The sequence below is a fragment of the Aulonocara sp. 'chitande type north' Nkhata Bay genome, linkage group LG16 (genome assembly GCF_057382095.1).
Source record: "Aulonocara sp. 'chitande type north' Nkhata Bay isolate Kocher_YH1m ecotype deep benthic linkage group LG16, A_spYH_male_GT1.1, whole genome shotgun sequence".
In the NCBI taxonomy this organism is placed as follows: domain Eukaryota; kingdom Metazoa; phylum Chordata; class Actinopteri; order Cichliformes; family Cichlidae; genus Aulonocara; species Aulonocara sp. 'chitande type north' Nkhata Bay.
This window is the reverse complement of record NC_141359.1, coordinates 20,305,879-20,332,967: the sequence shown is the minus strand read 5'-3', so window position 1 is coordinate 20,332,967 and position 27,089 is coordinate 20,305,879. Positions and strand designations below refer to the sequence as shown.

Here is a 27,089-nt window from a genome sequence, read left to right as displayed (position 1 = left end):
GTTTACTCAGGGCAGAGCGGTAGCGGGAATGTGTGTTGTGTGTACTCAGGGAGGGCTGCATCAGGATACCAGCCCTACAGTAGCACACACAAGCGGACACACAGTGCAGTGCCTGTGACTATAACATGACAGGAGCTTAGATAAATATTAGTTTTGCTTTATTTATCTTGTTGACCAACTATTGTTCGTGAGTGGACTGTACGTCAGAAGGGTCATGTGACATAGGCTGTGTTGTTCTGCTCCGTATTTTTTTTATCTGATGCACAAAACTAAACCCAAACACTACCACAATCATAACAGAAATTTTCAGTATTTGCAAAATTATTGTGTTGATTAAAAACAAGCAAGATCCCTTGGCAACAATGATGATTATGACCTTTATGAGTTTTTTTTTTTTTCTTTTTTTAATGGCCCGTAATAATCCCCTTGTAACTGCATCTTATTTTCTGTTCTTGCTTCTATCCATGCAGAAGTAGAAATCCTTGTAATTTTCATTAGATCAGTCAGTTAGAGGATCACATGAAGTGTGAATTAGCTGATGCAGAGATAAAACGTCTTCTGCTAGTTTCCAGATTTTCCACTTTCATGCCACCAGAAGCTACAAGCTAACATATATTTTGTCAACCCTGTAATGCCAAGTGTATCATGAATTCTTGTGAGTTGTTGAGGCTGAAATGCTGAATATAGCAAATATGATACAAAATAAAACTAGTACATGTATAAGAATATTTTTTTATTATTTTAAATATAAATGTAAATAATAATAAGTAAATAATCCAACATGTATTGAATAGATAAGGAAGTAGAAACATGTAATTATACAGCAGATTTTAAATCAAAGTGTGTAAAGTTAAAAATAAAAGTACATTTAAAAAAGTTCTTAAAAAGCTTAGACCTCAGGATGGTCGAGTGATTGGGAAGCGACGATCTTGAGGGAGTTTATGGCTAGAGGTTATCTACCACATGCACGTGAAAAACATTTAAAGGCTTTAAATTCAAACTGTACCAGTTTACACTGGATTCTGTCATACCCAGGGAACCAGTGCAAGGCTGCTGTATTGTCCTTTTTGGTAATCAGTTATTGGACTAATTGTATATGTAGGAAATGACTGACTGACTCCAATATACAGTGCATTCACATCAGACATTTCTAGATGTAAAAAAGCATGAATAACCTTTTGCAGATCAGAAGGTTTTAAAAGAGAATTTAGTCTGGATGTTGTTCTGAGCTTTAAGAAGAAGCCCACTGAATCTCACTCACAACGCTTCTTGATTCTCAGGCGTTTTCTTCAGCTTCAACTTGAGGATGAATATCTCGGCAGCTGTTATTCGTCCTTTCTCGTCTCATTGAGCCGTATCACAAGGTCACGTCTCTGCTTTAGGACCAGATACAATGAAAGACCTATGTTATTCCTGCCATCTTCAGATGTACTACATTAGCATGCTAACATCCCCAAATTAAACAATAAGCATGCTAATGCTTGTTCTTCCTTGGCTTTAAGCACAAGCTAGAAGTATGGCTGCAGAGGCTCAACCCAATCCAGGATTTCTGGGACAGATACCCATTTTTGGCAAGTAAAAGATCTCATATGGAAGCTTGTTTCCACCACTGAAAAATGAAAAAGTGGGGGTTTATCTCAAAATTGTAAAATCAGTAACTCAAAATACGTCAGAATTTTAAAGTATTCTCCCAATATCTAATTATTTACTGCGATTTTTACATTAGTAAGTTGAAATTTTGACTTATGGATAGTAAAGCTTTTTACTATTTACCATTTTTATTTAATTATTTATTTTCCCAGTGACAGAAACAAGCTTCCATACATTCTTGATATATCTGAGCCAACTTTGACTTTTCATCACTAGCTGCTTAGCTGCATTTGCTCCAAACAGCAGAGTTGTAGCATAGACACTATGTGTCAAGCTGTCCTAAACATATTTTTCTTCATCATATTCACTATAAAACTGCTGCTCTAATGTCTGCACTGATATTGTTATCAGTATCACTGACAGGTTCATATCATCCTAAAATATTTGCCAGCCCATATATGAGCAGTTTTTCTTGTTCCAAGTGAAATCACACATTAAGTTAATAGCTGATAAAAGGCAAATCTGAATTCAACTGCTTGAATCATTTAAATTCTAAGGTATCTTTTATTATTCTCTTTATCAAATCCCCAGCTGACGTCTAAAAGGTGAAGCAGTATCTCTTCACAGGTTACAATGCAGCTGGAGTTCAGCTTAAAATGCCATAATTGCTGATGTCAAGATGTGCCTTTGGCTGCAAATGAAGCTGTGATGAAGTCTGCCGGTTCATTAGTGCTAATTCATGTAAAGTGAAAGGAAGAGGGAAGAGAAGAAAGGACGAGAATGAAAGAGACAGTAATGAGTAAGGACTGAAGGAGACTGGTGTGGGCCTGGGCGGATCTCTCCAAGCCGTCAAATTTGGTTTCCCGACTTAATTCACGCAAGCACAGGCAGAATTTTGTCCTCATTCCACCCCATATACATTAGTATGTCATCTTTGTGGTTGCTTTTATTGTGCACAATATTCTTAGCAGTTTATTTGATCAGGCACTGCAGCGAGACGGAGAATATTCTCTGTGTGTTCAGATACTTTCAGACACATCAGAAGAAATCAAAGCCACTCAGGGTTTCCTTAGCACAGGAAGGATTGGCATTTTCACTCATTTACACTTTTCCTTGTGGACCTCTTATCATAATCAGGACTGCTTTAGCTCAGATGGTGCAGCTATTAGTTGTAGGGTTAGTGGTTTGTTTCCTAGCTCCTCCTCATCATCTTCCTGTCTGTCTGTAAGTCTTCAGCTTTTTTTTCCCCGGTTGTTTTTCTGATTAAAAATTCAAAAACTTCAAAGCACAGATCAAAACAACATACGAGGGAGACTAGATAAAAGAGCTAAATTATATAAAAGTGTTGGAGCAAGACACTGCTAAACTCCAACCTGCTGCTCTTTGAGGCTGCACCAACAAACACAAATGTTTTAAACGAAATAATAGTATCAGCGTGTGCAAATGCAAACCATGAAAGAGATGATGTTTGGTCATTTCAGCTTTTTGATTTGGTCTGGTTTTGGTAGGATGTTACCATGGTAATATTTACTGATGGGATTGTAGCACAGAGGGCCAATCATGTGAGAGGGTAATCACGGGCAGCAGGAGAGGAGAGGGCAGGTTGATCACACAGACTGAAATTGTTTCATATTCCTGTAGCTTTGTAGCATCAACCTTCTTTTATTTATATTTTTAAAGTTGTTGTTGTACTTTTTGAGTGCCTTAGGTGTTTTTATTTATTAATATAGTGGCTCTGCTAGAACTTTTATTGTAGGTTTAAGAGCTGCGGAGATGAATAACCGTTAGCCGCTGCAGAAGAATGCAGTGAACTGTATTGATTTTAAATACAGTTCACTGCAAATGATCGGTCCTGCCTTTTAGCAAGTTTATAACACTGCAGAGTTGGTTTGCAGACAGATTGTTTTGGTTAATGTTTGGCTTTCAGTATTGGGTATTTCAGTCTTTTGTAAAACTGATTATAGTTTAGCAATTCTGACTCTGTTTTTAGTGCTGTGGCTGGTTGTGTCCTCTGGTGATGTTCCCTTATGTTCGGTGCTGATATTGTCTGTGCTGCTGCATTTAATTAGTGTCATTTGAAGAGTAATTTGGTTTACATTTCACGAAGACGATAATCCCAGTGCTCCATCACTGGGTAGTTAGCTTCCAGCCTTTAGGATGGTTTTGTTTCTTCTTCTTTTTTCTTAATGCCTTAACAAATGGTGGTTTTGTGGCTGATGACCCACACTGACTGCTGCGACCTTTTCATGGAAGCCCTTATGTCTTGATTCACCTGTGATACAAAAAAGTGCTTATTACTGCCGGTACAAAAGCAAGCTGCCTCGTGACGGTGCTAGAGGTTAAAATAAAGTTGTGCTAATTAAAGCAATATATTCAATAACTGTTGAAACATGTCAGTAAAAAACATAAATGTGGAAGTTTATGTTTAAAATATTTAACAGTACCAACATTACAATTTATGTATGGACAAGAAAGTCACCCATCTGCACATGGACTGCACAAGGGTCCAGATCTGTTGTTGAGAAATCTCTCTCCAGTCCTGAGTGAGTGCATTGATAATTGATGAACGTGTCCCAGGTATGTTGCGCAGGACACATATCGGGACTAAATGGTGGCTGACAAAGTGTCTGGATATGCTCCTGATCCAGAGAGACCTGCACTGCTCTGTCAGCAGGGAGGGCAGCTATTGTTCTGGTGAAACAGCCGCAGGGTGGGTGCTGCTGCAAGAATAGCACAAGTACAGGTTGGAGCACCTGATCTCAGCACCTCTGTGCACTCAGATTTCCACCAAGAATAATCACATCATACATGGTGCTCTCGTGGACATGCAAGGCTGCAGCAGCACCTCAGAAACATCACCATGTGAGCTCCTTTGTGTTCAGTAGACAAATTTATCAAAGGCACTGTTGACTCAAACCAATCAACCTTATCAGAAAACTACTCACAGAGTCTATTTTTGTTTCTGTAAGATTAGATTAAATGATATCCTGAGAAATGACTTTACAGTACAACAAAGATTTGAAAGCTTATTTCACAAAATAACACTTATAACACCTGTATGTACTATAGTGTATATAATCCTGTGTGTATGATTGTTCCCATCTGCGTTATAGATATCTGCATTTCTTAGCAGACTGAGCAATACTGCCATCTCTGTGGCTGTGTCAGGTTATATAAAAGCCGTTGCCATGAAGCTAGGTGGTTTGGTTTGCAGGTGTGCAGATAATTAGTACAAGTCTTGTCGGGAATTTCACGGAAAGATAGAGCTTTGCTAATGTAAGCTCAGCAGCAGCGCTCTGAATGTCAGGCTCAGCTCCTAATTGGGAGGTTGTTAAGCTGCTGTGGAGCCGTCAAATGTCTACCAATTACTTGTGCTTCCACTTGTAATACAGAAAATCATTGTCTTATTTTAATTAATGCTTTTCAAACTGGCCTGAAGACAGGTATATTAACCAGGATCAAACAGGATTTTTTACCTCGAAGCCGTGATGATTTATAAAGTTATTATTGCCAGATGTATGTTAGTGACTTTTCTTTGTGTCTGCTTGACCTTGTCTAGGTCTCCAGGGAGTTCCAGCTTTCCCTCCCCCCAAAATAAAATCAAATAAAAGAAGAAGTTCTGGAGAGACCCTGGGAGCTTTGAATTCATACCTTTCCAGCACTAAAAGAACAAGATGAACACCGCAGGATGATGTAGTTCTTGCTGACGCCCTCCATGCAACGTATTCCCCTGGCTGACATAACTGGATAACTGGTGACCGTGGGATCAATGGAGCAATCTGGGAAGGATCTGAACCTCTCCTTTCTGCTGGAACATGAACGAGAAATGATCCTGAAGGTGCTGCAGAAAGACGAGAAGCTGAGGAAAAGAGAGGAGAAGAGGATTCGGTGAGGACTTCCACGTCACCATTTAAACTCACCGTCATCACGTTTACTTTTCTTAGTGTCCTGTGACATTCTTGTGTTTCTGTCCCGCAGGAGGCTGAAGAATGAGCTGCTGGAGGTCAAACAAAAGGGTTTCATCCGGCCACATGATTTGGGAGCCCGACAGTGCACTCGCTGCCTCAAGACTCTGGGCCTGATCTTCGACCGGGGCGATCTCTGCGAGGAGTGCCAGTCTCGAATCTGCAGCAGCTGCCGTATTGTGAACCCCAGAACACGCGAGTGGAGATGTACCTTCTGTGACAAGCTCACGTAAGTGTGACATCTGAAGGGGGACCAGAGCAGCGTTCAAGCTTTTCTTTGTACTAAAGATGATTAATTGCACCACATCTGCCTCCATTCATCTGTGAGGGTGCCCTGGGGTTTCACTGCTGTGATCTACAGGGCTTAAAAGAGAAAAAAGCACTGCTGGTCTGTGTAGATCTATCATGTTCAAAAGTTAAATGAGCTAACATGTGAGGACTAAACAGATACAACATTATGCAACATCTTTCTCTGACACTTACCTTTTCTTTCTAATCAGGATTGTCCTTAGTTTCTCTTGAACTTACCCTGCACTATTGCCACATTTAGAGTTTTTCTGGCCTCTAAAATTTGCAGGGTTTTTGTTTATTTGTTTGTTTTTAGCTGTAAAGCCTCGTTTTTCAGCTGGTTGTTTTACTGTAGTGTGATTGATCAGGTGCTGTGAGCTCTGTTTGGAACCATAAATCTTCCCATCTCTGCTCTGACAAGCCACTGTCCCTGACTGTCGCACACCTGGACAGTGAAAAAAGCCAGCAACCGTGAGCCGTCACCAGCCTTGGCTCCTGTGTAGTGATAGTTTGAATCAGGGATTTTTAAACTGGTACCGTACGTACAACATTTGAAAGGTGCATTTAATGCAAATATCCCCAGTTTCTGTGTGACAAAGCGTCTCGACGCACTAGTATTCGAAACAAATGTAGTCTAATGAGCACTCGAAGGTTTCCAGTAATTCTCCCCGCCTGCTGATTTCCGTGATGGAGGGCTAAATAACAGAAACACCTCCCTGTGCAGTTCATTAGTGTCACAGCAGCTTAATAACTGTGCTTTTAAATAGGCTACGCTCTAAAACAGTTTCAGCAATAACTCAACATTATAACCCTCATGAATAAAGGTGTTATTTTTAACGCTGAACTGAATTAGCTTCGGTGTCAGATAAATAGTGTGACCGAGTGTGTTAGGATATCTTCAAACCTCGTTTCTTTGAACCTTTGGGTGCTCCTGGTGGGCGTAATTGTCCAAAGGCTTTTTAATGCCACTTTTGATTGTATCCTGACATTAAAACCTGCTTTAATCTGCTTTAGCTTTAAGCTCCAAGCTTCCAACTACCTGTGCGTGGTGGCTCCGAGCTAACTAAACATTCACATTTAAAAAAATGTTTCTGAGAAATAAAGACGCAGGTTTTCCCCTGCTTAGTCTGAATAATTATGCTGAGGCCAGAAGATCATGTCTGCAAGAAGTAAAACTTTTCTCAGCTCACGCCCACACGTGTAGCGAAAAGGTTTACATGCAGAAGATCACAATCCGAACCAGGAGGAAGGAAAAATGGATTTTGCCTACGGGTGCCGGATTAATTTCAGAAGTTAGGAGGGTAAAAGGGAGAGAGAGAAGTAAATGCCCACCACTGTATTCAATAGTTTTTATGCTTTGTGCTGGATCTGTTCTCAATGGTGATTGAAAATGCAAAAAGCGTGACATAAAAGTGTCGAGCTATGATTTACAACTCGTGTTTAGTGTTAGTTAATGAGACTGAGATGCAATCGCTGGCCAGTATTGCAGAGATGTAATATTGCAACAGCAACACTTTCAGAGAAATATATTTTTCTATGTGCAAAGTATTACCAAAGCTAAAATTCAAATGTTTTTCTCATTTTTGCCTGCTTCATTTACCCGGAGTTCTTTGAGTCGCTATTGATGATTAAATTGAGAATTCAGAGACTTAGAAATAATGTGCGACATGGGAGAATAGAGCACTTTCATTCCTTCTTGTTTCCTCTGATTTTACTTTTACTACATGTGCTGTCTTGAGGTGTTGATTCCCCTTTAATGTCTTTGTACGACAGGGAGCTTAAGGTGTCGAGCGGAGAGTGGTTCCTGGAGGAGAGGTCTAAGCGCTTTGAGCGGGGGCAGTTGAGCAGTGAGGTTGTCAAACAGACGATCCTGAGCACCCCGCTGAGTGAGTCCGACTGCTTGTGTTCTTCAAACCAGAATGATTACAGTTGAAAAGACATGTTAACGGTGCAACAGAGAAGCAAATGTGCTGATTTCAATACTCACTGGCTGATGCGTTTGTTCCCGAAGGCCCAGAAGTAAAAAAGGCCGCCCCTTCAAAGCAGGAGAAACCTGAGCCTGCAGTATCCAACAGATTAACTGTACTCAATGGTGCCAGGAGAAAAGGGTAAGCAGATAACACAGAGCTTTAACAGCTGTTTAGCTTCATACAAACACATACTGACCTTAATGAATTAAACAACATGAATGTTTAATGCATGCAGGACATGCAGCACATAGACAGGATAAAATCATCAGAGAGTAAATGTTCAATGTGTTGAGTGTGCACCTCAGTGTGAAAGCATTAGAAAAGATCATATGTATGTATATGTATATATGTATGTGTGTATGTATGTGAAGGCAGCACTGAGAGGCATACAGACAGAAAGCAGAGCAAATGATAAACAATAGACGATAGAGATTTACTTTCAGCATTTCATGGAGTCGCAGTTATTTTATCACTTGATGAAATAACTAGTTTTGTCCAAGCTAACAGACCAGCACCTCCAAGTTGGCTAAAAGTTGGTTCTACTCCATTACATCTTTATTTTCTGTTTTTGCTTAAGAATACAAGCAATAAGTAAAACAAAGTTAATCTGAAATATTTTCAGCATCCAAAGCGCTTAAGAAGCAAAGCTGAAGCAGTTGCCATTTCTGGAACTGCCTTCAGTGTTAAACTCTGGATTAGATGCTGTTATTCAGCTGACCTCTGTGTTTTTTCAGGGGTGGTGCAGAGGGTATGGAGTCCATGGCATCCAAAAACCTACGTCCCCGGTCTCTGGACAGATCGTCCCATCTTGATGCTAATCGGAGGGTCAGGGTCAGCAATCGATGCACACAAACAGCAGCGCACTGGGGAAAGTTGGAAAGTTTTTACATTTGGGGTGGAAAGCGTATTTTAAAGGTTTGCGTGGTTTTGTTTGTTTGTTTGTTTGTTTTTTAATGCAGCCTGAAGGAGCAGAGAGTGACGACCCTGAGGGCGCACCTGAGAAGAAACCTTCTGGCCCGAGCATTTCTGTATCCAGGCCCTCAGTTTCATCAGGTATTTTAATTTTTGTCCCTGCACAACGAGGTGATGTGAATCCTGCCACCGTCTCACAGCTTCATAGCTCTCACACAAGCATTTTGATAATTCACAAGCTATCGAAACAAGTCACACTTTCAAGAACATCACCTTTGAGGGTTGATGCAAAAGCACTCGTCTCCACTTCAACTCAGACTGTAGCTCACAAAAGATAAAATTATTCCTTCCTTTTGGAGAAAATGTCACATCTGCACGAATTAGACTATTAACTTCTACACTCCAAAGTGCCGAACCTCTTCATCTCTTTCAGAGCACTTGCCTATGCTCCTATCTGCTGGCTCTGTAACTTTATCAAGGTTTTTTAAAATGGTTCTGATGAGGGTTTTAGTTAAAACAAAGCTGAATCTCTACTCAAAGCCAGTTGTCAGACCAAAGCAGTAAAAAAATAGTTGTTTTGGTCTTAGTATTTTTCTGTGCCTGATTATATAAGAACTATTCACAGCTTATTTTTCTTTCTGAGACTTTTTTAAGCTGCCTGAGGCTCATTTAAGGCCACAGCTCTAAACAGTGAGAAAGGCAAAAGGGTGTAGTTTGGAAAAGGCTTCACTCTCAGTTCCCAGGCCTGGCAGTTTTTCCAGCATAAAAAGAGAGAGGAAGGACGCAGAAATGAGCTCTTAAAGTTTTTTTTGTGCTGGCACTCAACAGCCGACGGGCTCCTCCAGGAAACTGACTGAAAATATAAAAACTTGATGTGAGATATGAAAAAAGACCCCTCAGCTTTCAGTTTCTACTCTCCAGAATTTAATTTAGAAACATTTCAGGAGATATTTTTGGAAGTCAAAACAAGATCTGGAGAAAAGAAGAAAACATTGAGTGAGCGGAGGGAATGCGCACTTTCTAATTAGAGAGGCTCTGCATAACCCCCTCATATGACTGCAGAGTACCTGCAGGAAGGTTTAGCTGACGCGGGGATTATGGTAAAGTGCTGAAGCACAAACGGGGTCTACACAGCAGAGATATTGGAAGGAAGCTTTACCTGCAATCTAATTAGAAAAGTCAGATGGAAATGACTAAGAGAATCCCAGAAAGTTGACGGTGCTCATCTGGACGAGTGGTAAAACGTTTCTCCTGCTGAAAACGCTGCGCACGATGAACGGAATCAACCTTCTGAGGTCTAACAAATCTGCAAGACGATTTTATGGGATAAGTTCTTTGGGAGCAAGTGGCATGGAGTTCAGATGGAGCTGTTTGGCCGCAATCCAAGGTTTCAAATGTTCAGAGAGAAAAGGGGAGAAGTAAAAGCGCCTTGCTTTAGCTGATGGATCAGGAAGATTGGATTTCCACAAATGTCACTTAACTCTGAAAGCAAATATCACTGTGCCATTGAGAGCATCCTCACTGGATGCATCACCACCTGGTATGGCAACAGCACCGCCTACAACTGCAAAGCTCTCCAGCGAGTAGTGCGGTGCTCTGAACGGATAATTGGAGGTGAGCTTCCCTCCCTCCAAGACATCTACAGGAAGCGCTGCCTGAGGAAAGCGGGGAGGATCATCAAGGACTCCAGTCACCCCAGCCATAAACTGTTCAGACTGCTTCCATCAGGAAGGAGGTTCTGCAGCATCCGGTCCCGTACCAGCAGACTGAGAGACAGCTTTTTCCATCAGGCCATCAGACTGCTGAACACGTCATAGACACCTCAGCTTCACTACTGGAACTTCAACATTATGCACTCCACACTGTATATAAATGCCACTTGTTTTGCACATATTCAACTCTGTATATTTTATATATTTTATCATTATTATTATTATTATTATTATTATTTTTTTATTTTTTTTACTATTTAATTTGTAAAAATGTGTATACACACACACACACACACACACACACACACACACACACACACACACACACACGTAGGAAAATATTTAGTATACACATCCAGAAATGCATACACTATTATATATTGTACATATATTTATTAGTTTCAGGTTGGCCATTCTTGTATTTTGCTCGTTTGTGTTGTTGTGTTTGCACATCTCTGTTGCTTGTGGGGCTCGCACACAAGAATTTCACTCGCATGTGCTGTGCCAGTGTGCCTGCACATGTGATGTGACAATAAAAAGTGATTTGATTTGATTTGAAATAGCATGCAGCTAAGAAGTGAAACTGAAATAAGCAGCCTTCTACAACAAGACAAGGATCCTAAATGGACTTCTGTCTCTTGCATCTTTCTGAAAAAATTTTTTCAATAAACTGTGTTTTTTAGACCTATTTTAGGAACATGAATTAATTTCACTCCAACCAGTCGCAGCAGATGGCCCCGCCCCTCCCTGAGCCTGGTTCTGCTGGAGGTTTCTTCCTGTTAAAAGGGAGTTTTTCCTTCCCACTGTCTTTAAAGTGCTTGCTCATAGGGGATCACATGATTGTTGGGTTTTCCTCTGTATTTGTTATTATAAGCACCTTGAGGCGACTGTTGTTGTGATTTGGCGCTAGATAAATAAAACTGAATTGAATTTAAAGCAACAAACAGTTGGAAAAGAAATCCTACATCATAACAAGAAGATTTATCTGCTGCAGACGGCACGATTGAGCAAATAGGAAGTTATAAGTTTCCAAATCTGACCAGAAGTCCGCTGCTGTCTGCCTATATTTCTCAGTGTTTACGTTACAGCACTGCACCTTCAGAACAGTTTTCCTTATTTCTCTTGCCTTCTTCCCTCTCTTCCTTCATCAGATCACAGTCGATCAGAGTGTGACCTGTTATCTCCCGGCTCTGAACCCAGTGACAGTGCCCTCTCTGTCAAAAGCCGCTCAGTCCCCGGCCTCAACGAAACGGTAAGCGCCATCATCCCACCCCCACTCCTCCTTCACACTCATCACACATCGGGATCCGTGGGCCGATGAACTCGACACGATGCGTCAGATGTGGGACTGAATGTTAATTTCACTTCAGAGCTCACTTCAAAGAGCATGACAGGCATCTAAACAGATGTAGGCCAAAAGCAGGTGGAGGATGTGATGGTCAGTGTCGGGCTGCTTTGTTTGTTTTTCAGCGAGCAGCAAACAGAAAAACTCTCAAATGTTTTTTTTTTCTTTACCTACTCATCCATTCATGCACTGTTCATTGTAAAAACAACCACAGTGTGGTTTTGCTCGTGAAAATTTAATTACCGCTCTCTGTCCGGTCCTGTCTGATTAAATTTATGGAAGCTGCCTGCATCCACCCACACAGCTGCCGCATGGAAAACTGCACAGAGCACAAAGACGCTCTGGCCGGCTTCTCGCGTGTCATCTCCCGTGTCATCTCCCTTCTGACTGAATCCGCTGTCATCCACAGGAGTTTTCTGACGACGACGAGGACATCGATGCCCTGATGTCAGCCCACAGCAAGATTACGAGCAGACGCCTCAGCAACGCCGTGTCAACGGTAACACCCGTGCTAGATCACTCACAAAATCAAATAGTAATAGGAGTTCCCATGTGGTCAAACAGGTACACGATTATGCTCCGTATGCACACATACCGTGCGCTCACCGCCAGATGTGTGACTCAGATGTGTGCGTTCTAGTGTTGACTGTGCAAACACAGACTCAGCTGTGTCACGAACACCTCCTGTAATAGGAAAGCTTAACCCTGTTTCCGTAAACTAAGTAGTTGTATGGAGGGAAGGGTCACTGCTTTGAGGCGTGCAAGTGTGTTTATGTAGGTTAATGATGTGCGCTTTGCGGGAAATATGTCATCCATATGTAAATACTGAAAAGTGGAGATGTGTGTTTATATGAAAAGCTAAGATTTGAAGCTGCACCCATCTATATTTCAAACTAACAATGGAAGTAATGTGAGGCCTCTAATGAACTCTGAGGAATGATCTCAATCTGCAGTCCTGCAGAAGCATTTCGAGATGATCGTTTTGTGGAAGTGGAACGGCGCTCATAACACGACATTAGCATAAAAATGGCTCCCCTGTGAGTTCTGAGGCATGATGACTGATTGTTTAATCATGTGTAGTTTATCAAAGTTCCAATAAAGAGACTAAGGTGTCAGATTTTTTTCATTTTCTCACTCGTCATGTCCGTCACGTTGTCCATTTCAAGCCCAAACAAGATACACTATAATCACCAAAAGCGGAAAGGGAAACTAAAAGACGCGCAGCCTCTGCTGTCCTCTAGATACGAGCTGCAGCTGTTTTTCTTTTTTTCAAGCTTTACTGAAAACAAGACAGCCATATCTCACTCTGTCTATTTACACTGCAGTTGATCCATAGCACCTATCTCACAGGTGTGGGATGACACCAGCCTATACGTCGTCTGTCATCTGTCAGCAAGAATATGACATCATAATTACCTGATGTAGCCCAGCAACCGTTTTATCAGACTACTGTGTAGTCTGATAAAACGGAGTTATTATATTTTGTTTTCTTTAATTCGTTTTCAAATTTCTCTTTACCTTTTAGTTTTTCTTTCAGTTTCGTTTTTATTGTTTGAAGATGTTTCGTTTTAGTTCAGTTTTTATTGGTTTTAGTCTTTTGAAATAAAATGTCACGAGTACAATTTAGGAAAATCACTTCAGGTATTACAATAAAAACAACTATTTAAAAGCAGTTGACGGTCAGTCTCATAGACATCCAGAGTCTCAACAATCACGTGCATCAGAGCGTCATCATGTAAATTGTAATAAAGTTTTTGCCACTCTAACGAATCTACAAACAAAGAATATTACCTTTAAATTATATTTTCATTTTCCCAATTTAAACTTTTTGTTTTGTTTTGTTTTTTCAGTTAACCGAAATGTTTTTTCACATCCAGTTTTAGTTTTTAGTTTAAAATAACTTTGGTCTGAATCTGTTTTTCGTCCACCTGTTTTCAACCAAAAGCCTTTGAACTGAAGAAGAGAGAGTGGGCTCTTAGAGAGGGCTGAGGCCTGGAGCTAATGTTACGTTTTTCAGACAGAGGCCGGACCGACTGGCTGCTAACAGGCAGACTGAGACAAAGAAGCATCTCTTTTCTCCAGATCATGCAGATCTGCTGTAGTCAAGCCCCAGAATACAAATACAGAGTTAAGTTTCATTTAATATCAAAGCGATAGTGTTTTTTTTACTTAATTGCTCATACATTTACTTGATTCAGATATGCATATTAACTTCTTCAGGGGAATCAGTCACAGCCAGCTCTAAACTACTTTGGCAGAAAAGCAGTTATTAAAATGTCGAGATAACAATCTTATTTATGACTCACTGCGCTCTGCTCGTCTCCTTTGTGAGCGTGTTTAGTTTGAGAGCTGGGTAGGTAAATGGATGATATGGCCAGCCTGTTTGACAGTCAGTCTTTCTGTTATAGTAGCAGTCACTGAGCTGCTGTTGGCAGTATGAATGGAAGTAGAAGGTGGTGATGAGATGTGATGCAGATAGTTCGCTGTCACTGACTCGAGCTCTAATATACTCTGCCCACTGCTGTGATTCACTGCACAGAGGGCTTTTGTGGATAATGAAGGCACAATGAGCTACTATTAGAGGCATTTAATGGTTCCCATGATCTATGACATGTTTTTTTTCCTTTTTTTCGGTTTTAACGAAACCTTTTTATTTTCTGGTGAGGTAGGGGGTAAAGGCGATGTGTATAAATATCATAAATATCAACTAAACTATACGTTTATTAGACTTTTAAGGAAATAGTAGTGGTTTTTTTCATGACTGTAGCAAACTAAAAAGCTAGCCAAGTGCGTACATGTGTATGACACAGATACCCGCTGATCAGTGCTGAGGGACATTAGAGTAAAATACTGTTATTGCACTCATTAGAACTGAAATACAGGGGTTTTTTGTATTGTCATTATTTTCACTCTAATGGTTGATATTCACTCATCTGCCACTTTATTAGGTACACTGTGCTAGTCTTTTGACTTCAGAGCTGCTTTGATTCAACAAGGTGCTGGAAACATCCTCAGAGAGTATGGTCCATGCTGACATGATAGCATCACACAGCTTCTACAGATTTGTCTGCTGCACATCCAACTAAAACGAAGCCAAACTAATATGAGCAGTGCTAATGAGCAGTTATTGAAAAGTTAAATATTTAAATCTGCAACGATTTTTAAAAAGATGGTTAATAGTTTAAAGGGTTATGTCCCATTTCTTTCTCGTAGCAGCTGTCTATCCGTTGCATATTTTCAGATTTCACAGCTGGACGAGTTGGTAAATCTGTGATTTCTAACACATCAGAGAGCTCAGTACTCACTCTTTCCTCTTCTATCTTTCTTCATATATGTTTCTGCCTCTTTTATAAATAGTCTTCCACTCCTGGATCAGAAAGAAGGTGGGGGTACCTCAATGTCCCCGACTCAGATGCTGAGACTGTAAGCCTCTCCTTTGGTAGTTGTGCATGCTTTTATTGCACATTCACACAGTAAAGGTGCCGTAGCAAAGCACCAGAACCTAAATATTACATGCAGGTTTCAATAATATATAGAGAATTTTCATGAATATACCATAAGATGATATTCTGAGTGTAACTGCATGCTCACTGCATGGTTTTGCTCGTACTTTTCCTTTTTTCTGTTGGTGCTTTAATTTGGTGCCCCTTGCATTTAACAAAGCCATTTGTCATGCTGACTTCCTGCAGGAAATAAATGAGTAAGACTTTACAGTAGAGGTGGGGTGAGAGAGCCAACGTGGCTCAATTCTGGCTTCTGGAGTCTTTTGCTCCCTGGATAGCAATATTATTATCAGTGGATTATGCCAGTTTTATCCTGTCTGGAGCTACAGCAGTCATGCTTTTAAAGACATGTTCCAGACATAATTACCTGCTGTGATTGCAAATATTTTTTTTCCTCAGAGAAATAGGTTTGGCAAGAGTTCAGTGTGAGGGGGAAAATTGTGAATGTGGCATAAAAATGTTACTGTTTAATTTGATGGGCAAACAGTGAAAATTCAGGAGGAGCAGCCACCCAAGTCAGAATTTTACCGCTTTTTAACTTTAAAAAAAAAAAGTTCACTTTTATTATATTACATGTTTGCTAATGTGGCTTTTATTTGATGGAGCAGACCTAATTTCTATGACAGTTATAACCCTGTGGATCTGACTATTTAAGCTGACGACCAACAGCAACAAGTGTTCTTCAAGCAAAGTCACATCTCTCTACACTCTCAGTTGACACAGTTTGCTGCATTCACAGGTCTGATGTGACTGTGGACTCGACATCTTTAATGTTCAGTCTCTGAAATTTCCAAAAATGGCAACAAATGCCGGTTAAACTTCTAAAAGATTGGCCAAGTGACAAATTCTACAAAGTCTACACGCTGCTACATGTCACGCATCCTTACATATGTCTTGACATTTCCAGACAGAATATAAATGCTTTTTCTCATTTATACCCCCTGAAAGCTTCACGTTTTGCACTTCCCTCAAACTTCCAGTGACAGCAATGATTGACGTGAGCCTCAGTCTGAACATTGTGCAGATTTTCCTCCTCTTTTGTTCATCGTGTTTTGTTTCCACTGTATTTCATCACTTCTCTTGCGTCACATGCTCCCCTGTCTCCCTTCTCCCCTCCTTTATCGTCGCCGTCTCATATCTACGCCTTTATCTCTCACCTTGGCCTCGTAGAGCAGTATAAACAGCACGATGAGCATGTACAGCGAGACCGGTGACTATGGCAACGCAAAGGTGAGCGGCGAGATCCTGCTCAATGTCAGCTACAGCTACAAGACCGGCGCTCTCAGTGTCCTTGTGAAAGAATGTCACAACCTGGCAGTAGGAGATGAGAGGAGGCAGCGCACAGATGCGTAAGAGAGCACGCACGCACACACACACACAATGGCGTAAGAGGACTCCGTTATAACCTGCTGTGTGTTCTTGTGGCAGGTATGTGAAGACTTACCTGTTGCCAGATAAGTCCCGACAGAGCAAGAGGAAGACGAGCATCAAGGCCAACACCATTAACCCTGTTTTCAACGAGACTCTGCGGGTGTGTGAGAGGAAAACTCAATGAGAGCTAGAGAGCAATGAATTAATACGTTACATCATAAAACGACATTCAGTTGATCTTCTCTTGTGGGATTTTTTTTTTTTTTTTGAACTTCCTCTCTCTCAGTATGTGATCAGCCACTCGCAGCTGGAGACACGAACCCTGCAGGTGTCCATATGGCACCACGACCGGTTTGGACGCAACAGCTTCCTGGGAGAAGTGGAGCTGGCCTTTGACGCCTGGAAATTCGATTGCCACATAGAGGAGTGGTACACACTGCAGCCCAAGGTGGCAGCCTGAATCAGCACATATAGTGTTTTTCAGCTACCTCGTATAAATATGAGCATCTGGTTTATTAGTGTGTGTGTGTGTGTAGGTGGAGGGCAGTATAGACGCAATGCTCCAGTATAAAGGAGAACTAACTGTTGTGTTGAAGTACATCCCTGAAGGAAAGAACGTCACACCGACTGCGGACCAAGTACAAGGTATGTTCATGGCTGTCATCACCATTAAACTTTACAGTATGATATACTGTATATAATAAGATTTCTTGACATCTGGAGTACATTGCTGCAGATGTTCTGTCAGTCTGTGTTGGCAAGTGTGCTGTTCTATGCAGCAGTCTGCTGAGAACGCAGCATCAGAAACAAGGATGCAAGGAGACTGGACAAACTAGTGAAGAAAGCTAGCTCTGTAATCGGAGCCAGACTGGACATGCTGGGGGAGGTGGTGGAAAGATGCACACGAAAGACGTTAAAAGCCATCCTAAATAACTTTGATCTCCTCCTTTACAACACCTTTATGAAACCAAAAACCATCAGTACTGGAAGACTCTGCTCTCTCTGTTGTAAAACAGCAAGATATAGAAAATCATTCGCACCCACAGCCATCAGGGTTTCAGTTCTCATACAAACCGCAGATGAGCTGTCAGACATTTGAATTTCCCTCGGGGATCAACAGAGTTCTTCTTCTTCTTCTTCTTCTTTGCTCCTTATTAGTGACATTTTAAACCACAAAATCAAAAACATGTTTGTTATATTTAAAACTTTGAAGTTCTGAGGGTCTGAATAATGTTTGACTGCACAACATGAGTTTGTGATAATGAGTGACCTACCAGTGAGTTGTTGATTTGCTAATGAGGATAAATATATATTTGCCCAACCCTCTTGGATCTAAATAAAATCCTTCTTATCCCCGTCTGACCTGAAAACATTGTTTTTCGCTACTTTCAGACGTTCCCTGGTTTTTATCCCCAATTACTGCAGCGCGACTGCTCGACTGCTGCCCAAATGATTAGAAAACAGAAACTGACCTCCTGTTTGTGACTAGTGAAAAATATTCCTAGACATCTATAAAGCACTGCATGGTTTTGTAGAGCAAGTGGTGTTGTTAAGGTTGGTGCAAGCAGAGGATTGTCACAGGGGTCAGGGCTGAAGGAAATTCTTTGATATTTTTTTTTCTATATGACCCTTTTTAATCATACAGACGTGTACAGACACACGCCCCCACACACACACGCACACACACACTCTCCAAAACTAATACTTGTCTTAACCAGATGCATGTATGGATCAGGTCTGGTAAATCTGAGAAGGAAGGAATGCAGTGGGCTAAATCACAGCTCTAAACTAGGGGCTGAAGTCCAATGTGCACAATAGCTGCTATAGCTGAGACTTTTTGGGGGGGATTAGTGTGTTCTTTTCTTGTGAAAATCCTGATAAGATGACCACCTGACCACCAGATTTTATCACTACAGTACACAACATCTGTTTGCTTGCAACCAGGTACATCTTAGGCTCCTGAAGGTACTCATCTATATCGTGGAGTGTCATTATGTTGCCTAGCAGCCACCTACCAACAGATAAAGAGGCCCATTTGTAATTTATGCTCCTGTAATGTCTTATAAAAGCATTGTATCATTTTAATTTCACAACATCTAATTGATTTCAAATGCAAAACTTTAATTATGCAAGCTATTTTGTGTTGAGATTGCATTGCCTAGCAACCACCTAACACCTGACAAAAATTACAAACCAAACAATACTGCATCATGAGCATGCAGTAGTTATTTAAAATGCGAAAAATGCAAATGTCCAAAATATTGAACAGAAATGGAAAAACTACGTTTGTGTTCTTACACCAAAAATATCCACTATGCTGTCTGCAACAGATGATGCTTGTGTGGATTTCATCACACTAAGTAACATAAAAACTGGTTAACATAGGTCTTCATTTTAAAGGTGGGTTTAAATTGAGGCTTCCATCATCTTTCACTGACCACATCTCAGAAGAGATACGAAACACTTCCTTTGTGAAACTTTTGCTCTTTGCTGGCTTATATTTATAATAATAAAGCATGTAACTATGGTAACTGACGTGGTCATGTGTGACATGTGGCTGCATGGTTTTCATTGCTGTGGTTTGCATGAATTAAATTTGTATCCTGAAATTCCTGAATAAATAAAACATGAAGGGCCATATGCTTTACAAGCATGAGTCACTACTTTGTAGCTAGTAGGGATAGATATTAATGAACTTAATGCCTTTATTGATTCTGCAAAAAGGTGCAATTTATTTATTGATTTTTTTTGTGTAAGTCAGTGTGCACAGGTCATTGATATCTCTTTCTTACTGTTATGACTGATTTTATTTAATTTTGTATCTAATGTTACATATACATTATAAACTTTCGCTTGCACATGGATTCATTTGTCTGCTTTTCCTACCAACGCAGTGAAAAAGAGTTTTCTGAAGGGCAAAAAGACGAGCCCTTTAACTCTGCCTGAAGGGGGCATGGTTGAGCTGCTGGTCAAAGGAGCCAAAAATCTCACTGCTGTCAAGTCTGGAGGCTACTCGGATCCTTTTGTGAAAGGGTGAGACACTGGTTTATGAATTTGAATGAGGTAATGAGGTTTTACGTCAGAGTAGGCACAGCTTTTATGAAGCACACATATAACTTACAAATGTAAATGATCTAAATGATATTTGACGTCTCATTTCAGAAAATGTAATCTATTTTGGCATTTACAGTGTGTTATTCTTCAGTTTAAAATCTGGCACTAGTTGTAAATCCAAATCATGAAGTTACATGGACACAGTTTAAGACAACAGGACAAATTTTTCTGCCTCTGTAGTCACTTTTTTACTACTTCTGAAGCTGTTTCATCTCTTTGGGTCAGTCTTGCATCTCTTGGAGCATCTCATGTCTTTTTTTTGTCGTCCTCTGATTTCTTTTCAGTGACCGAATTTTATTTATTTATTTATTTATACCATTTTCCCCTACCAGTATATTGATGCAGTATGGAAAATGAATGATAGTGGACTAAATTGTGATTTCTTAAAAAACACAGCTTGAGTATATGCTAAGTAACTTCTATCCTTTTTCTTAGATACCTCCTCCCTGATAGCAACAAGTCAACCAAGCACAAGACCGTGGTGGAGCGACACACCGTGAACCCACAGTGGAACCACACCTTCACCTACTGCGGCCTGCAGCCGGGAGACCTCAACAACGTCTGCCTGGAGCTGACTGTGTGGGACAAAGAAACTGTGTCCAGCAACGTCTTCCTGGGAGGGGTGAGGCTGGGAGCTGGCACAGGTAAGACTGTGTGGCAGGAAAACAAAATAATCTGGTTAGCCAGTGTTATGAGAGAAGGAATTTCCATGTATTTTTTCTGTTACAGTCAAAATGTTGCAGAAAATGTTTTATTATTTTTTAAACAACTCATATGTTGTATATCTGCTTGAATGGATGCTTTTATTTATCACATTAATTAAAATTTTCCTGTGAGCCAAAGTCAGACGTATTTATATTTATTCATAATTTTACTACAGTCCTGTCACATCCACAGTGTAACAGACATTTTCCCACTTCAGCCTACATTTTAGATTTCCCACACTTATAAATATACTTTTTTGTTTTTCGGACTATGTCCGAGATTAGAGTCACAGGCATTATTTCCACATATACTGACATCACTATTTTAAACTCTGCTCGAATTAAATGTAAACATCCATATGTCTGTACAAAAATAAGGACAGGTATTATTGGTGTATGAGGAAAAGAAAACTGCCTCATGCAAACCTTACTCTAGTAGTTCTCTTCAAGCACATGCACGGTTTGCACATTAAGCAAAAATCATAAAGCATATGGAAATCCTATTAACTGTGGGCTGTCTAGTTCTAACAAAGTAAAACAAATGTGTGTGTTTCTCTCTGCTCCCATCAGGGGAAAGCTATGGGAAGGAGGTCGACTGGATGGACTCGTATGGGGAGGAAAAGCGGCTGTGGCAACGAATGATTGAAAATCCTGAAGTCCCTCATGAGTGCACTCTGATGCTGCGATCCAGCATGTGCAAGCACAATACATGAACCCAAACGAAGCACAGCTAGAGAAAAGACTGAGACTGGAAGGGAGAAGGGAAAGAAGTCGTCTGAAGGTGTGAGGAGGAGCTAGAAAAGCGGAGCGGTCAAGGGGTAAAAAAAGAAGGCAGTGAAGGGGTCAGGACTCAGAATAGGAACAAAGCCCATGCCTCTCCCTGCTTCTTTTCTCTTCAGATCCCTTCTCCCATCCACAGGAGCCAGTCATGCCTTACAAATTCATTCACATGTGCCCCTCAGCCCTCAAAAGCATCTAGTCTTGACCAAACACTGCTGTTTATGGAAAACCAAGTGCTGTATTTAACATACTGTACCTTCTGAATAAGCACAGGGTGACTCCCAATATGTCCGCCTGTGTCTCTGTGAGTCATTTCTGCATGTAGCGGCTGGAGACCATTCACAAGGCATTAGACGAGGCACCGATCAGTTATAAATAAATGTGAACACTCCCCTTATAAACAGCAAAGCTGAATCCTGTTTTGAAGCACATGGGATGTTGAGTTCATCCCCTCAAACAGCTGCGTACAGGTGTAGAAAGTGACTCACTCTTACTACTGTGCTGCTCAAGTACTCAAGAAGTACTTTCACTTGAATTTACTTCTTCATAGGCTTTCTTTTAGATTAAAGAAAAGATTAGCAACAGAACACTTGGAGAGATTTAAATTACATATGCATACATATAATTTAATAAAATGAGAAATAAAATGAAATTTACTTAGTTGACATTGAAATAGAAGAGCAGGAAAAAAGTCACTTTTGAGAAGCTGGGTGTAGCTGGGTAATTTTTCCATGGATAGTATAGCAATAGAAGGATGTTGTGAATCCTGTACGTTCATTTTCCCCATAGGATGTACCCTCAGGATGATAATGATTCCCTAATATTCCCTTGGGCTTTGCCTGCTGGAGGAAGGTTTCACTTATCCTGTAAAGTGGTTATATCAGTGTTCAAAACTGCTGTGCTGGTGAATCATGAATAGTTCCTGGTTGGCGCATCCTAGTGAACCCAACTTTCTCAATCAGCCGCTCAAGGGTCGCATTTGAATTTTGAATACAATATCTTCAACCTATAAATTGTGTGAACAAAATGTTATGGCATTCATAACCCTCTTAGAATTCTCTTTTAATAACTCTTGCAATCTGAACATTTGTTTAGTGCCCCCATCTGGTCAGAACAAAGTGCTAATTTGCAAATGTTAGCATGCTAACACAGTAAAGCTAAACATCACACTATCGGTATGCTAACTGTAGCGTTTAGGTTTGCTGCTTGCATGGCTGTTGTCCTTTTAAAGTGCATCTGCACGGGAAGCGGTTTGCAGTAAAATGCTACAGCAAGTCAATGACATTTGGCAACTTTAAGCTACCATGGGTGGAGGAGGGGGAAAACACTGCCACAAAGTTGATGGGTACTGAGACAAGCTTTCCTCAACTTCAAGGCAAGTGGCTTAAGCAAGTACTAAGTAAATTAGAGGGTTAACTAGTAACCACATATAACCCTAACCCTTACCCTGGAATTTATGCGTCGTTTACCAAAACGATGGGTCAAGCAAATCGCTCCCTGTGTGTATGCAGCTTTATGCTAGGTTCAGACGACACTATGGCCTTTGAGATTACGCCGTTATAGACTGAAATTATTTGACCAGTAATAGAGGTAATTTGTGCACATTGCTTGAGTTGTCCGTCATATTGAATGTCATGCAACCACCGATCATGAGTAAAATCTGTATTCCCCAACTGGTTTGCAAGTGGTTGCTGGATGTTGCTGGGTAAAGTCTCAAAGAGGCTGCTGCACCAAAAACCTTGCAATTGCCTTGGCTGTTAGCAGGGTGTCAAGTTTGGCTGTAATTTGTGTGAAAGATGCCTTCTTGCCTAGAAACACTCATTAACAACTAGCGAAGTGCTAAATAAACTTTAGAAAATGCAAGGCAAATGGAAAACCCAGAAAAGTCAAAGGTGCAACTGTTGTGGTTATTATCGCACTTTTCACAATGGCGCTACCACTCAGTGAGTAGCTGGCGCGTCTCTGACAATAACTACAACCTGAACAGTCTGTTAGCAACCAAGGCAACAAACACAAATACATGTTCTTAAACAGGTCAAGGATTTTTGCTGTCAACTGGTAAGTGCCATCAGTCTCTATGGCTGTGTGACTCGGGCCTTATTCACTTGACCCTACATTGTCGCACGAACAAAACAGCAGATGTAACATGATTTGGAAAATGTCACTAGCCAGTAGTTTGCATTCTTTCATGACCTGTGTGATGCGCACAATGCTTGTCTTCTACCCCAACCCCTGACACCTTTCTGCTGTTTTGTAGTCCAAACCTGACGTAGTCCTATTCTTTGAGGGGGAAAAAGAAAGTTGCTTTGTTTTGTTTTGTTTTTTTTGTTTTGATTGACTAAATAATTACAGATTACCCAGCTTAGACTAGCTTTGATGTAAATTGCTTAACACTGTATCAGTGTGATAATAGAAAATGCATGGTATTAGAGAAAAAGAAAAGATTATATAAAGCACTGACATTGTCACTTTACTCCTAGAAAACAGTTATTTGAAGTGCGTTCCCAGCAACCCCTGAGAAGGAGGCTGTTTGCTAAGAGTGAGTCAGCACTGAGGCGAGCGCCTCCATCTCAGTAATGAGCCGGTGACAGTTGGTGACCTTGCCCCTGTCGCCCGGAGCTCTGTGGTCCACCGTCATGCGTTGAAACGCACAGTTAACAAAAACTCATCTCAAGATAAACTCCGTAGAGCAATTCTTTATGTGGAATGCCAATTTTGTCTGCTTGTCCTCTGAAAACGTCCGCTCTCAGCTCCCAGTTTGACACCCAGTTATAGTAATAATACATGTGTTAACTGTCCAGCATACATGACAAGTCGTGCAATACCCAATTACTGAGAAAACTCTTGATGTACAGCATGTACTCTCTGTTGTCTGGTTTCCATGCATCAGATTCACTGTTTGAAAGCCTATTTCATCCCAAATGTGTTACGAGAATATTTTGAATTAAACACTCTTTCCATACACTGTACCCATTTTAGTCTTGATTTTACTTTGGCTCAGTCTTAAAAACGTGTTCATTTATACGTTCAGTCATTGTTTGACTCATTTTACCGCAGATTCCTGCATCAGTGCAGTGTGCCATGAAGGCACTCGGCTTGTGGCACTGCTTACGTGTTTCCTGAGATCTGGTTCAGGTGAGTTTGGTCAATCAAGTGCAATGACAATATGGTCAGCAAACCATTTGGTGGCAGTTTAGGCACTGTGGGATGATAAGACCTGTTTGAAAGGGAAATCAGCATCTACGTACAGCTGGAAACATGAAGTGCTTTCCAATCTCCTTTTTGATGGCTGCATCGATTTTCATCCACTTTGTTTTATCACGTTCAACCAACACCAGCAGATGACCTGGAAACTTCACACTGGACTTTATAAACACTTTATAAACACTTGTTTTCAGAATGCTTCTGTACGTGCAGCTATCAAACAACATATCCAATAAAGAGCTCAACATCGTAACAGGTTTAATTCTGTGGCCTTAAGGTCACCTAGAAAGTGGAAAAATATCCCCATAGCTGGGTCTGGGTGCAGTTTCCCCCTCCAGGGGCAAGGGTACCTAGACCCGGGGCTTAGAGTACGCTTGGGGAGTGTGATTGTGTGTACAGTGTCTATTTATGTCTGTCTCCACGTTGGGTGATTGCTGAGTAATTGCATATGAGAGCATGAGGGTGGAAATGGATGTTTGTATCTGTGTGTGCCTGTTTGTTTGTGTCTTTATGTCAGGTTGGGTATCAGACGCCACCTCTCTGGGGACATCTCAGGCCCTCCAAGGTATGGAGGCCTATCTCCCCTCACCACTCCCCCTGCCAGTGGCCGACGCCCGCAGACATCGGGCGGTTCTTTGTGTCCGGGGATGGGCGTCCAGGTACGCACCGGCTCACTCCTTGTGGCTGCTTGTTGGAGCCTGGAGCCTGGGGCTCGCTCGGACCTCTTCGGGGGTGGGGTGCCCTCAGCCTGGGGCTTGGTCACTCTGGCACAGCTGGCTGCCGGCGGAGCTCACGAGCACGTCACTGCAACCCCCCCTGGCTTCTGCTTCGTGACTGGTGAGTGACCCCTCATTTGGGGCTCTCCTCAGCTCTTTCTGGGATAGTAGAACGGTTGCCCCTCCGTTGGTCTTCCTTGGTCTCGTGTGCTCTGAGGGCCTCTGGATGTCTGGAGCCTGGATCTCCTCCATACCTGCTTCATGCCCAGGAGGACGGGGCTATGGCTCCCCACACCCTCTAGGAGATCATTACATGAAGGAACCTTTTAAATACAAGCGCGCTCACAGGTGTACACACAGGTGCTCACAGACACAAGCTACACCCTTTTTAGCTCCTACCTCAAAGCACACTGTGCAGTGTCGATCCTACGTGCCGCACAATACAGGGAATGCAGAATTATTAGGCAAATGAGTATTTTGTCCACATCATCCTCTTCATGCATGTTGTCTTACTCCAAGCTGTATAGGCTCGAAAGCCTACTACCAATTAAGCATATTAAGTGATGTGCATCTCTGTAATGAGAATGGGTGTGGTCTAATGACATCAACACCCTATATCAGGTGTGCATAATTATTAGGCAACGTCCTTTCCTTTGGCAAAATGGGTCAAAAGAAGGACTTGACAGGCTCAGAAAATTCAAAAATAGTGAGATATCTTGCAGAGGGATGCAGCAGTCTCAAAATTGCAAAGCTTCTGAAGCGTGATCATCGAACAATCAAGCGTTTCATTCAAAATAGTCAACAGGGTCGCAAGAAGCGTGTGGAAAAACCAAGGCGCAAAATAACTGCCCATGAACTGAGAAAAGTCAAGCGTGCAGCTGCCAAGATGCCACTTGTCACCAGTTTGGCCATATTTCAGAGCTGCAACATCACTGGAGTGCCCAAAAGCACAAGGTGTGCAATACTCAGAGACATGGCCAAGGTAAGAAAGGCTGAAAGACGACCACCACTGAACAAGACACACAAGCTGAAACGTCAAGACTGGGCCAAGAAATATCTCAAGACTGGTTTTTCTAAGGTTTTATGGACTGATGAAATGAGAGTGAGTCTTGATGGGCCAGATGGATGGGCCCGTGGCTGGATTGGTAAAGGGCAGAGAGCTCCAGTCCGACTCAGACGCCAGCAAGGTGGAGGTGGAGTACTGGTTTGGGCTGGTATCATCAAAGATGAGCTTGTGGGGCCTTTTCGGGTTGAGGATGGAGTCAAGCTCAACTCCCAGTCCTACTGCCAGTTTCTGGAAGACACCTTCTTCAAGCAGTGGTACAGGAAGAAGTCTGCATCCTTCAAGAAAAACATGATTTTCATGCAGGACAATGCTCCATCACACGCGTCCAAGTACTCCACAGCGTGGCTGGCAAGAAAGGGTATAAAAGAAGAAAAACGAATGACATGGCCTCCTTGTTCACCTGATCTGAACCCCATTGAGAACCTGTGGTCCATCATCAAATGTGAGATTTACAAGGAGGGAAAACAGTACACCTCTCTGAACAGTGTATGGGAGGCTGTGGTTGCTGCTGCACGCAATGTTGATGGTGAACAGATCAAAACACTGACAGAATCCATGGATGGCAGGCTTTTGAGTGTCCTTGCAAAGAAAGGTGGCTATATTGGTCGCTGATTTGTTTTGGTTTTGTTTTTGAATGTCAGAAATGTATATTTGTGAATGTGGAGATGTTATATTGGTTTCACTGGTAAAAATAAATAATTGAAATGGGTATATATTTGTTTTTTGTTAAGTTGCCTAATAATTATGCACAGTAATAGTCACCTGCACACACAGATATCCCCCTAAAACAGCTAAAACTAAAAACAAACTAAAAACTACTTCCAAAAACATTCAGCTTTGATATTAATG

The 27,089-nt window shown here is 41.4% G+C and overlaps 1 protein-coding gene across 3 annotated transcripts in view; it reads left to right on the top strand.

Moving 5' to 3' along the window:
- Nucleotides 1–24,202, top strand: part of sytl5 (synaptotagmin-like 5) — a 45,426-nt gene extending 21,224 nt beyond the window's left edge. Inside the window, exons 2-17 of one of the 3 annotated variants that reach the window (XM_086266905.1) lie at nucleotides 5,150–5,478; nucleotides 5,569–5,784; nucleotides 7,617–7,729; nucleotides 7,855–7,951; nucleotides 8,548–8,638; nucleotides 8,773–8,866; nucleotides 11,589–11,689; nucleotides 12,192–12,281; nucleotides 15,140–15,205; nucleotides 16,456–16,634; nucleotides 16,714–16,816; nucleotides 16,943–17,104; nucleotides 17,193–17,301; nucleotides 19,551–19,689; nucleotides 20,206–20,414; nucleotides 21,045–24,202. In XM_086266905.1, the coding sequence (XP_086123031.1) occupies nucleotides 5,360–5,478; nucleotides 5,569–5,784; nucleotides 7,617–7,729; nucleotides 7,855–7,951; nucleotides 8,548–8,638; nucleotides 8,773–8,866; nucleotides 11,589–11,689; nucleotides 12,192–12,281; nucleotides 15,140–15,205; nucleotides 16,456–16,634; nucleotides 16,714–16,816; nucleotides 16,943–17,104; nucleotides 17,193–17,301; nucleotides 19,551–19,689; nucleotides 20,206–20,414; nucleotides 21,045–21,187 (2,031 nt within the window). In that variant the 5' untranslated portion in view covers nucleotides 5,150–5,359 and the 3' untranslated portion in view covers nucleotides 21,188–24,202. Of the gene's footprint in view, nucleotides 1–5,149; nucleotides 5,479–5,568; nucleotides 5,785–7,616; nucleotides 7,730–7,854; nucleotides 7,952–8,547; nucleotides 8,645–8,772; nucleotides 8,867–11,588; nucleotides 11,690–12,191; nucleotides 12,282–15,139; nucleotides 15,206–16,455; nucleotides 16,635–16,713; nucleotides 16,817–16,942; nucleotides 17,105–17,192; nucleotides 17,302–19,550; nucleotides 19,690–20,205; nucleotides 20,415–21,044 lie in introns of all 3 variants that reach the window. The other 2 variants (XM_086266903.1, XM_086266906.1) reach the window with 2 other exon arrangements.
- Nucleotides 24,203–27,089: the final 2,887 nt, after the last annotated feature.